Source organism: Exophiala spinifera (assembly GCF_000836115.1).
Source record: "Exophiala spinifera strain CBS 89968 unplaced genomic scaffold supercont1.5, whole genome shotgun sequence".
Classification (NCBI taxonomy): domain Eukaryota; kingdom Fungi; phylum Ascomycota; class Eurotiomycetes; order Chaetothyriales; family Herpotrichiellaceae; genus Exophiala; species Exophiala spinifera.
Window position 1 is genome coordinate 539,895 of NW_015622517.1, and position 12,213 is coordinate 552,107.

Consider the following 12,213-nt stretch of genomic DNA (forward strand, 5'->3'; position numbering starts at 1 on the left):
TGATCGAGCGAGCATGTTACTACTTCTTAACAATATGGACGTTTTGCGTTTACTTTGAATCGCCTCCCGACCAATCCTGCCTAGACTGACTACTGGGTACATTGATGCATTTTCACTCTCGGAAGCGGACGAGGATACATCGGACTGCAGGTCTTTTCGTTTTTCCTTTCGTTGTCGTAAAATAAATACTTGATGATCAATTTTTGGGATTTCGTATTGTTTCGTCTATGCCTTGCCCGTCGAGCCCATCCAATCCATATACTGCTCAATTGCCTTTTGCATGGCGTTGGTGCCTTCCTCGATCAACGCGGTCAAGGGCGCCGTGCCGGCCTTTGCCTTTAGAACGTCGACGAAGTGGTCGTTCATTGCGTCGTTGAGATTACACTTTGCGACACCGCACTTTATGACCTTCTTCAACAGGTCTTCCTTGAACCACTCGCGACCGGCGCCGTGGAGCACGAGATGCACCCTGTCCCCGACCTGTTTCTGGATGCTCTCCAGCCGGTCGTACTCGAGCTGCGGGCCCTGGGGCCCGTATTTGCCGTGGACATTCCCAAACGCCGGAGCAAGCCAGTTGATGCCCAGACTCACAAAGTCCTCGGCCTGTTCGGGCGTCGTGAGCAGGCCCTGGAGCTCCGAGACGTCGACGCCGTCCTCGCCTCCGTCGATGCGGCCGGGTTCGGCTTCGGTGATGATGCCCCGCTCGTTGCAGTACTCCACGAGTTCGCGCGTCAGGGCGAAGTTCTCCTCCATCTCGTAGTGTGACATGTCGACCATGATGCCGTCGAAGCCGCCTAGGTCGGCGGCCCGTCGCACGATCTCGGGCGTCTGTGCGTGATCCATGTGCACTGCGACAGGGACTGAGGCCTTGTCGGCTGCCTCGGCGGCGGCGTGAACGAGCAGACCGTCGGCGTACGTGACGGCCCAGGGAAACAGTTGAATGATGACGGGCGACTGCTTGGCTTCGGCGGCCCGTACGGAGGCAATGATGGCCTCGACGTTGTAGCAGCACATCGCTGGTACGGCGTAGCCTCCTGCCGCGGCTGCCGAGACGATCTTGATCGCTCTGTTTTGGCTAAGATCTTTGGATTTGGCAGCTGGAGCCATGATGGATGGATGTGAGTGTGAATATGTCGGGAACAAATACCGGGAAAGGTCTAGTTGTATTGAAGCGTCGAGGTAGCTTGGTGATATGTGCTGCTGTTTTGGTAAGAATGAGCTCTCCGACTGTACCCGTTCTCGTGGAAGTAGTGTAGAAGTGGTTTCACAAAGCTACATGGACAAAAAATTAAAGTAGTGTATCGTAGTGAGTGCGGTTTTCTGCTTTTATTGCCGTCGAGGTTCAGATGGAGCATTGTAGACGGGAGCGTAAAGCATGTCGGTCAATTCCCCGATCATGGCCGAGTCAGTCCGTTCCCTCCGTGTCGTTGTGAAGGTTTCCCCCGGGGTGTAGAATCTCGGCAGTCTTGCCGTTGACAATGTTTGTGACTGATACAACATATGATATGGTCCATCATAAGGGGATCTGTAGACTTGACAAAGAGGACGAACCAAAGAACACTACAATCCTTGCCAATTCATATTGCTATCAGTCTCCCTTCCGCCCTTTCTGGCCACTTGTTAGTACCATTACGTGTTCCCCCCTATGAGGGCATCTACGGTGCAACATATCGACCCTCATAGAGTTCGAGGTTGCAATATCTACGCGGCTTTCGTATCGACGAGCACCTTGATCTTCCACAACGTCCTCGTACCTATGGTCACTCACTGTCCCGCTGTCCTTCAAGAGGTTCGAAGAGGACGCACCCCAATCATTCCTCGAGGAAGGATAGCCCACACTGGACAAGATCCGATCAGGCCTACATTGCCACAGTAAGGTGGCGATAAGTGCGATCACGAATGTCGCGGAGGTAATGACCCAGATGTTCTCGTCCCAGCCTTGGCTTAGTTGACGTTCGGTTTGACTCCAGCCATCGGCCACTGCGTGCTGGATGTTCGACAGACAGGGTCGAGTTGCAACAGCAGCATCTCACCCATGGCCTCAATGATCAGCTTGATGGGGGTGTTCGTCGAACAAGCCTGCTGCGAAGAGCCTTGGGACATGAAGAGCGGTCTACGAGTGCCAGCCCCATGAGCATGTTGCCAGAGTCTGGGTTACGGCGTAGTAGTCACGTAGTCGCACAATAGTGCCCTCACCTGAGCCACCACTGCTCACGACTTGGGCACAACTTCATCACAGACAGTGGCCAGATCAACCACCAATGATGTCTGATGGTCTCGATCCGGCGTGTTGCAGGTTGCACAAGAAATCAACCTACCAATGATGCGTAGCGAACTCCTCGCTTACACAAGGGCGAGGAGCCTCAGCCACTACTCAGCCTGACGAGGACTTTGCTCATTTTTCTGGCTCTACGCGCCTTCACTCAGCCTCAAGGTGATAATACGCGAGGGATCCTTCTTCCATCACACCTGCTTTCCCTCTCTTGAGCTCTTGTATCTGGCTTGAAGCCAAAAGGCCTCGACAGCCACAGCACCTTGGCTGGTTAGCCGTTAACAACCTCGGTGACCTCACAGACAATGGTAGTTCCGTTCGGTTTCTCCGCAGGTGACTTTGTCAGTGTGATAGGTGAGATGTCGCCCGCCCAGTCAGGCAAACTCATAACTCTCACAAGGAGTATCACATGCCTCTTATCGTCCTCCTTCAGTGATACTAATTGCATTGCTTATAGGGCTGATCGTCAAGGTTGGGAAAGCCCTGCGTGATGTTGACGGCGCCTCATTCGAATACCAACAACTCGACCTCGAACTCCAAGGACTCAGGAGGATGCTCGATATCATCCAGGCTCTTCGGCCTACTGACGATAATATTGGCCATCTTGACGCGATCCGTTGCTTAGCACTGACTTGCCAGATTCCTCTAACGGCATTTCTCCAGCGGCTTCAGAAATTCGAGCAGAGATTGGGACCTTTTGCAAAACACTCGGCCGTCGGAGGGTCTCTTCGGAAGTCGCAATGGGCTTTGCAGATGGGCGAAGAGGTGCAGCAGCTCAGAGCGACAGTATCAGCGAAAGTCCTCAGCCTGACCTTACTCATCTCTGTTCAAAATGCGTAAGATCTCTGAAGTGCATTCACAGTTCTGACTAACATTTGATGAGTGAAACCTTGGGCAGAGTTGCGGTACAGACGAACGATGGTCTTCCCAAGCTATTCTCCAAGCTCGAGTCTATGTCGGTCGAGCAGACTCGTTTTAGTAGCTCCATCGCGCGCCAGAAAGACATGTTACAGCAAGTGGGCGACTTCCAGAAACAGTTACAGAATGACTTCGATGGAAACACGCAACAAATAGTGTCGAAGCTCGATGAGGCCAACGAAAGCAACGCATCGATGACTCGTGTGGTGACCAGCCTCACGCAGAGCCTTACCAGGGCACTAGCAACGTGAGGCTACAAGATAGATCTTGAGAACACGAGCTAACCCCTGAACAGAGTTGCAAGTATGCCTCAGGAAGTGCGGGACATGTTGCGAAGAATAGCGTATGGACCGACACCCCGCTCTCTCTCAGCACGTTCGTCACTGACAAGGAAGGGTATCTAATTTCGCAATGTACGGCATGCTTCGAACCATCCAAGACCACCTCAGTCGTAGTCCTTGCCTCCGCGTGCAGGATAGCATCATGTTTGAGGACGCTTTGGGTCGATCGAAGCTTCTGCCATACGAGTATTTTCAGCACTTCGACGTATGATCACCCTTGTCTCGAACTCTTCCCTTCTGACTCCAGCACAGATGGTGGATAGTTTTCTGCGCCATCACTTCAAAGGGCTCCCTGGCCAAAGTTTCGTCAGTCTCGGAGCCTATGCTTTGTTCAATATGCAATCCGGAGGCAGCGAAATTGTGCCTGCCCAGTGGAGACGCACAATCTTCCCGGGATCAAAGGTGCAGATGGCTCTGATGGTGGCAGAGGCATTTTCTGGTAGAGGGAACCCATGTCTGAATGCTGGTAGTCCCCGGAACTTGAACACCGGCAGGACTGGTGATCGGCACTGGTAAGAGTGATTGCACCCAACGTTCAGCTGACCTCACTGATTGCAGCGACAGCTGCGAGTGCTGCGAGTTTCAAGCGACCAATTTCAACAAAGACCTGCCGACGGCCGAAGTCACTGACCCAGAGATGCAGACCGCTGGTCCTCCACCTCCATCGGCGGCAGCTACCACCGCTTCAGAATTCGCCGGGATTGAAGAACAAGATTTTGATCAGGAAATCGCTGAGCCTAGCGATGAGTACGAGGATGAGGACGAGGATTGCGCATCAAGCCCCAAATCTTTTCTAGAGCAACCGGGCATTCTTCGAATGGAACTGGGCAGATTTCGAGTTTTCAAAAGAGTACACATACGCATCACTAACGATCCACCTCCCTTAGCAATGCATCACCGTGTCCTTCTTGATGAATCAATTGAGGGACAATCTCAAGACGAAGACATTTTGTTCTTGATGAAACTGACTTCTCTCCGACCTTGATCATTGCCGGGATTTTCTGGTGTCGAGGGGCAAATTCTGCTCGGCGTAAAGAGCGGTACAAAATACCCTCGAGAACATCTTTTACATGTCACAGATAGCAACGGTTCACAATTTGCCATAACGACTATTCCTACGCCGTATATTGACGGCAAGCATACCGTCTTCGGCCAGGTCGTTCGTGGCACCGCTCCGTTGTCCGGGAGATAAGAGCTGAACGTTATCCTGAAAATTGACCGACCTGATTTTGATCCCGTCATTACCGGTGTATTGTCTCTCACGAGATGTCGAAAGATCAATCTAACAATTCTTGCTTATAGACTGTGGTCTTTACGAAGAGCCTGTTGACTTTGCTATCCCCGAACTACCATTCCGGAACTGAGCGAAAGAGCTAGTTCGGATCTGTGGCGGCACTCGTTTTCTGTCGAAGCATCGTTGGAAGAATTCATCTCAACCAATTCAGAACAGGCAGCGGATATGGACTTCTGAGGCTCCCTGAATTTGCATTACGATCTGTCTCGAAGTTTTCGCGACGGAGCTCCAGCTCCCGTGGTGAACACATCGTCAACTTTACAGGTTTGGGAGGACTAATGGAGAACAACATTTAATGAGTTTCGTCTCTAGCAGAAGGCCTCAACATTAGTAGTTCTACAGAGAGAACTGGAAGATTGAGCAAAAATATACCTCACTGTCAAGTTCGTCACATACTTGGAGGCTAGGCGGTACTCTTCACTGAGTCGGGGTGCTGCAATCAGAAACGGTGGAAGAGCAGGTACTTCCAGGATACGCAGCAACTCCAATATGCATCGGCACCCCTGGGCGGTTGTTCGTATGGAAGGAGGCCTCAATGGTTGTGGATAACACCTATATCAACTAGGCGAAGTAGAGGAACAGCACATCTACATTCAATTGCATGTATCCAATCGTTGTACAAGTTGACATGTGGTAATAGTCCCCTGTGGTATCAAGTTATAGACTCACAGCACTCCGGACTTGAAAGCTCACTGTATCAACTATCCTCCCTGCACGGTTGCACATTCGCAACGCACAGTTCCCAGTCAATAACCTCGTAAGTAGACGTTAGCGGGTATGACAGGCATGAAAGTAACACTGAAGCTCAAAAATCTTCATCTTCGCTATAGACCTGATAACGTAAGAGGACGACTATGATCGCTAGACAACCATCAGGCTTCACACCCGCACTCGCACTCACACTCGTATTCGGGTGTCCCACCCACATGCCTTTTGCTGAACCTCACACCTTGTAGAGGGTATCCAAATACGCAACGACAACTTGCTCGACGATGCTCTTATCCGGTATACTACCAGCGACACCGTACAGTTGAGCACTCGAACCTTTTCCTTTCTCGATCGCCCCGCCCGCCTTTAACCTTTCCACGGCCTTCTCCTTCTCTTCCTTGACAGCGGCGACGAGATCATCGATCAGACCGTCAACGGCGCCGGGTCTCGTCATCGGCAAAGTCACGGCGACGTGTACACCCGGTGGACTCTGGAGGGAATTCAGATGCCACTCTTTGTGCGACATGGCGTCGGCGACGTCGTAGATGGAGACGGCGGGGTCGACGGACTCGAACGCGACCACGCTCACCATGGGATGACCCAGGATCCTCAACGTCTGTTTCAGAACAGGGTGTTCCTTGACGGCGTTCTCGATGGTCAGTTTCGTGCTGACAATCTTGTGCGTGGCGTCGACGTATCCCTTCTCGCCGACGGCCATCATGCTCGCCCAGCAGCCTGCGATGAGCGCACCGGGCCGCGATCCAGCCATGCTGGGCGACCCGTAAACGCCGCCGGGCCACTCGGGAGAGATGAAGTACTGGTACTCTCTGAGCTGGCGGTTCCTGTACAGAACGCAGCTGTTGCCTTTCGGGGCGAACCCGTACTTGTGGGTGTCGACGCTTATGGACGTCACGCCGGGTTGGCGGAAATCGAAACCGCCCTCGTCGGCCCAGGGAGAAGGGAAGCCGGCCTTGGCCAAGCAGGGCATCACGAACGACCCGAGGCAGCAGTCGACGTGGAGAGGGATCTTGTACGAGACGGCAAGTTTCGACAGGGCCGGGATATTGTCGACGATGCCGTGCGGGTAGTTCGGTGCCGACCCGACGAGAAGGACGGTGTTGGGGTTGATCAGCCTCCGCACCCGGGCGACGTCGACCATGTACTCTGGCGCCGGACACGCGACCTGGTGCAACTTGATCTTGAAGTAGCTCGCCGCCTTGTGGAAGGCGGCGTGCGCCGTGCTGGGGATGATCATCTCGGGCTCCGTGATTCCTCTCTCCACGTACCCCTTCCGCCGCGCCGACAGGCACGCCATCAGGATCGACTCGGTGCCGCCCGAGGTGGTCGCCCCGGCCCCGGACTCGGGCGCGTTGAACAGCGCAAGCACCATGGCCACCACCTCGGCCTCCATCTTTCTCACCGCAGGGAACACGTCTGCGTGAATCGGGTTTGCCACGCTGAACAGCCGCATCGCTTCACTCTGGATGTCCAACAGCGCCGCTTCGCCGTGGTACACCGCCCCCGAGACCTTCCCTTCTTCCCAGCGCGTGCGCTTCATGGCCGCCAGCGCCTCGAGTTCCGTGCGTAACTGTTCCTTCGTCCACGGCTCCTTTGGCAGGTGCAGGTAATGATTCGTCCCCGGGCCCGACGGGACCAGTTTGTCCTCGATGTCCTTCCGCGCCGCGGCCAGTTGCTTGGTCACCTGGGACCGTACGCCAGGCAGACTTAGCAAGAACTTGTACGCATTCTTGTGCAGGGCGTGGTACAGGACGACCACCGAGCCGATCAGCCCGTGTCCGCGGAGAAAGTAGAACGACTTGCGTAGGACTCGGAGCACGAAGAGCGCGAAGATGACATTTCGCAGGGTGTTGAAATTGCCTTGGTAGTCCCTCAGCCGCGATATGGCTTGAGGCCTTTGGAATTTGCTTTGCAAGCTGACGGGGAGAGGCGATGAACCCATGATGGGGCAGCGGCAAAGAAGGTGTAAGGGCTATCGAATAGACATGAAAGGCAGAGCGACTTCGTTTGGAGTACGATAACGAAAGGGAAGACGAGTATCGAATATATACCGTCCGGATGAAGAGCCGTCCGAATGTGACGCAGGTCGGCAAAGCCCTCGTCTACGGGCGTCTCTCTTCTTTCATGTGATACGCAGTGCCAGCTCTACTCGTACTCCGTATTTCGTGTCGTTCTGCCCAGATACGAAATACGATACTACCACCATGCCACACAAATAAGCGCACGATAACGTTTGCACGTCTGTTCTATAACCAAGGTTGATCTTGTATTGTACCACTGCATCACTCACTTGTCAAGTAGAAAATGCCACCTTTTGGTTTTTTCCCCCTCTCTGGCCTCTAACTCTCTGGTTTTAGCTCGTTTGTCGAGCTCCTCATATATACAAAACTGCTGAGATGAAACAATGCCTCAATGACGCCGAAAATAACCCCAGATTTTGTTTCTCCAGAGACGTGAAATATCATAAAGGACGAGGTGCCACCCTCTATGCAGTGACACCGTTCGTTCTGGCCTTCTTGGTAGCATGGCCATTGGAGACCTCCTCTGCGACAGTCTCATCTAGCTGTCTCTTCTCGGGTATCGATTCCTCTTGTTGTTGCTTCTCCGCCAAAAGCTTCTTCTCCTTTTCGGTCATGTTAGGTAGCTCGACCTCATTTCCGGGATTCTTCTTTCCTTGCATCAGGGCGCGATGGTAGGCGTGGATGATAGAGTCAGCATCATCAATCGCAATCGGTCGAATGTCGGCCAGTCTCTTGATGGCAGCCGTGACTTCCTTGTATTGCGCATCGGTCATTTCGATGTTGAGTTGCTGTGCTCGAGACTTGATGGCATTCCAACCAGTCAATCGGGAGGCAAAGTGGATGTATCTTCCAATACCAAAGTCGGAGGGATCAATGATCTCGTAAGTGCTTGGGTTGGCCAGGATAGCCTTGGCGTGAATGCCGGCCTTGTGGGTGAAAGCACAGAATCCCGTGATGGGGTTGTTGAAAGGAATGTTGACCGCAACGGCTTCCGCAACCAGTTCCTCGATATCCTTGATCTTCTCCAAGTTGTACTTGCCCTTGACATAGTCACGGTCGGCCGTGATCATTCGAGCCATCAGACCACCAAGAGTGGTGATACCATTTCGCTCACCAATACCGAGCACTGAGGTATCGATATGAGTAGCACCCGCCTCCAAAGCGCAGTACGCGTTTGCGATGGCACATCCGGTGTCGTTGTGGAAATGGCATTCGATGTCACAGCTGACAACACCCCGGAGAGTACGAACAAGATCGTAAACTTGACGTGGTGAAGCGCATCCAACAGTGTCGGCGATACCAACTCTCTGCATGACGTCAGGAAGGAGTCAAAAGCAGACAGAAAAAGACACGAGTGTTCGGATAATCTATGAATGTGTGGATAAAGGAAAGACTCACGTTTACTCCGACCTTATCAACAGCCTGGTAGAGCGAAAGAAGGTCAACCAGATCAGATCGGAAAGAATCTTCACTGGAGAATCGGATTTCGATACCCTTGCTCTTGACGAATTCGATGACCTCAATCGCTGTGTTCTTGATATAAGTCCTACAAAACGTTAGGCAAAGTTTCTTTTTCTCGTAGGATGGAGTGATACTCACATGTCCTTTCCGTGGGAATGTTCTCTCAAGAATGAGGATGTGCCGATGACCACATCCACGCCGTCCACACCAGTTTCCACCGCTATTCTAGCGTCATCCATGTGGCATCGGATGTGTGTCAAGATCTTGGATCTCTTCAAGCCGAGCTTGCAGATGGCCTCGCAATCCTTGCGAGACTGCTCCGACGCGGCTGGGGAGGTGAGTTCGATGTACTATCGGCAGTGTCAGAAACGGTGGTCTACCCATGATGCTGAGCTTCGTAGCTCAACAAATGTCACCTACGTCGGCGCCGAACTCATCCAGTGCCTTTGCAATCTCGATCTTCTTGGCCGTGTCGAAATAAGCATTGGCAAATTGTTCTCCTTCTCTTAGCGTGCTTTCGATGATCTGGAACTTGCTGACGTTGCTGAGGAAATCGCCAACGGGAAGGTATGGATTTCGGGAATTCGCAGGAACGGGATTTGCTCTCGTCTGGATTCCGGTGTAGCCATCGCGGTTACCGTTGACGTTCGCATGGCCATTCACACCGTTGGAGTGTCCGTTGACACCGTTGGTGGGCGTGTCGTCTGCCGAGGGGCACATGATGTAGTGAGGAGCGGGTTTGGGTGTAGGAGAGGGATGAAGATTTGGAGTGACGCAGAAGAAAAAGGTCTGTAGAATCGACTCGAGTCAAGTCGAGATTGTGTTTATGATGGAGAAAGGAGGAAGAGCAGAAGATCACGGGCGGTGTGAGGTCGAGCAAGTAACTTAATACGGGATTTTTTTATGAGTCAAAAAGCAGCGATGATGATTTGACGGCGAAGGAAGAGATCACAGCAAGGGGAAAAAAGCAAACGGGCCCTGGCAAAGCTGGGTTACCGGGCACTGGGCATTGGTGAATGGCCGCGGCTCAGAGGCGTAATATGGGGCTCGCTAAGAGGTTGGGAGGGAAGATTGAAAAGACTGCGCAGTCATAACTCGCCGGGAGACGGCGGTGATGCGGGGGAGACGCAGACACGCAGACACGCGAACTCTCTCCGAAGCCGGTGAAAATTTTGCAGTGACATAATCGCTGGGCGCCGGTTCTAGGCCGGCCATGGAGGGGTCGAGCACAGTACAGTACAGGACAGGCTTCCGCGGGCGCTGGAGAACGAGTACGAGCAGAGCAATATGTACATACATCATCATCAACAACAACAAGAACCTGAGTCAATGGTAGGTCCCTCGTCCTTGAACACAGTCTCCCAGTCTATTGCTCGAGTAGGTATACACCTCCCATATGTCGATGCACCACCATGCCCATGGGTAAAAACGTGATGAGCCTGATCCTTCTTCCCAGCGTGACTCAACCCGCTCGAACTGAAGGCTGCCCATCCCTCGCTCCAGGATGTAGTAGAGTGTGAATGCTGTATGTGTGGATGGCCATGGATTCTCAAGCATCCACAAGATCCAGAAGCCTATGAATACCTGGTAAAAGACCCACAAACCTCGCTGCCACCGTGCGTGAAGAACGCCCTCTGCTGCGCTGCTGCCTCTGAATACGCAATACGTCCTGACTAATAATAAGGGCCTGAAATCAAAGGCAGCTTACCAACATCACTTCTCAATTCGACCCCTGCGCCATACTGGGCCCCTCGACATGATATATCGACCATAGAACCATACGAGTTCTTGTTCACCAGAAGAACTCAACCTTACACTCTCGAGACCGTCACCGCGCAAGATCTCTCATAGAAACACGTCCAAAACCATGGCCTTCCACAAACAGCCCTGGATCGAAACGCCGCTGCTCGAGTCGAGCATTCTCTCCAAGATCGCTGGGTGGTATCTCGCCCATTCCACATAATGGCTAGCCCATGCTAAACGACGTGACAGTCGCATCTTTCTCAAACTCGAGAATCTCCAGCCGTCAGGGTCTTTCAAATCAAGGGGCATAGGTAACTCGATGATCAGCAGCATACGAGAGCAAGACCCCTCCGACACACGAGAAGTCCACTTCTACACGTCGTCCGGCGGCAACGCTGGTCTAGCCTGTGTCATCGCCGCAGTCTCATTGGGGTTCAAAGCATCAGTCGTCGTACCAGAAAGTACAGACGAGTGGACAATCAACAAGCTCCGTGCCGCTGGCGCAAACGAAGTCACTGTACACGGTGCCACGTGGTTTCACGCCGACAGCTATCTCAGAGAGACCGTCATCCCGGCTGCAGAGAAGCATGGCGAGCGCGGCATCTACATCCACCCATTCGACAAGCCGGCTGTATGGGAGGGTGCTTCGACCATGGTCGACGAGATAAAGACACAGATGCCCCACGACGAACGACCAGATGCCATTGTCTGCTCTGTAGGAGGCGGCGGTCTGTTCTCGGGAATCATGATGGGTCTTGATCGTGCTGGTTGGGGCGACCAGGTCCAAGTTCTCCCCGTAGAAACTTTAGGTGCAGACTCGCTCGCACAATCCGTCGAAAAGGGCACGCTAATCACTCTTCCTGGCATCACATCCATCGCGACATCGTTGGGAGCCATCCAAGTAGCAGAGAATGCCTTCAAAGAAGCCCAGCGCCCAACCGTCACGCCTGTCGTCCTTGAAGACGCCGAAGCCTGCTCAGCATGTTGGCGATTCCTCGACGACGAGAGATATCTGGTCGAACCCGCCTGTGGCGTCAGTGTCGCATTGGCATACGACGGCAGACTAAAGCACTGCCTCAAAGATTTCCGGCCGGAGTCCAAGGTCGTTCTCATTGTGTGTGGAGGATCCAAGATCTCCCTTGACCTTCTCAACAAGTATCAATCACGATTTCAACAACGGAGTGAAGAACTGGCGGCTAAATATGGATGAAACAAGCCGAAACGTCGTCGGTTAAGGAAGATATATCTTCTTTGGATCACGTCAAACAACCAGTCAATGAGCCGTCTACAGTATGCATAACACAAGTAAAATATCCAGCGATTGATGACAAATACGGCGATGCCCCTTGCCCACTTTCTTACAGCATGTTTACAGGAACCCCCGATCAACACGTGTCGCTCACTCGGCCGGTTTAGTCCGGCTGCTGATTGTTCGAG

General features: G+C 52.9%; 5 protein-coding genes across 5 annotated transcripts; 2 read left to right on the top strand and 3 right to left on the bottom strand.

Moving 5' to 3' along the window:
* Positions 1–225: 225 nt before the first annotated feature.
* On the bottom strand, positions 226–2,103 carry PV08_06777 (uncharacterized protein; the record flags this gene model as incomplete). Its single annotated transcript, XM_016381110.1, has 3 exons — positions 226–1,200; positions 1,769–1,980; positions 2,034–2,103. 3 exons carry the CDS (start codon positions 2,101–2,103, stop codon positions 226–228), a joined length of 1,257 nt encoding a protein of 418 aa, XP_016234212.1.
* Positions 2,104–2,577: 474 nt separating this feature from the next.
* PV08_06778 (uncharacterized protein) lies at positions 2,578–4,516 on the top strand (the record flags this gene model as incomplete). The annotated part of the gene is made up of 7 exons (XM_016381111.1): positions 2,578–2,626; positions 2,730–3,108; positions 3,156–3,437; positions 3,486–3,533; positions 3,586–3,736; positions 3,784–4,043; positions 4,096–4,516. The coding sequence occupies 7 exons, from the start codon at positions 2,578–2,580 to the stop codon at positions 4,514–4,516; spliced, it is 1,590 nt and encodes a 529-aa protein (XP_016234213.1).
* Positions 4,517–5,768: 1,252 nt separating this feature from the next.
* PV08_06779 (uncharacterized protein) lies at positions 5,769–7,493 on the bottom strand (the record flags this gene model as incomplete). Its single annotated transcript, XM_016381112.1, has 1 exon — positions 5,769–7,493. The coding sequence occupies one exon, from the start codon at positions 7,491–7,493 to the stop codon at positions 5,769–5,771; it is 1,725 nt and encodes a 574-aa protein (XP_016234214.1).
* A 543-nt stretch (positions 7,494–8,036) lies between these two features.
* On the bottom strand, positions 8,037–9,753 carry PV08_06780 (homocitrate synthase, mitochondrial; the record flags this gene model as incomplete). The annotated part of the gene is made up of 4 exons (XM_016381113.1): positions 8,037–8,879; positions 8,971–9,118; positions 9,172–9,383; positions 9,454–9,753. The coding sequence occupies 4 exons, from the start codon at positions 9,751–9,753 to the stop codon at positions 8,037–8,039; spliced, it is 1,503 nt and encodes a 500-aa protein (XP_016234215.1).
* Positions 9,754–10,900: 1,147 nt separating this feature from the next.
* Positions 10,901–11,986, top strand: PV08_06781 (uncharacterized protein; the record flags this gene model as incomplete). Its single annotated transcript, XM_016381114.1, has 2 exons — positions 10,901–10,974; positions 11,026–11,986. The coding sequence occupies 2 exons, from the start codon at positions 10,901–10,903 to the stop codon at positions 11,984–11,986; spliced, it is 1,035 nt and encodes a 344-aa protein (XP_016234216.1).
* Positions 11,987–12,213: the final 227 nt, after the last annotated feature.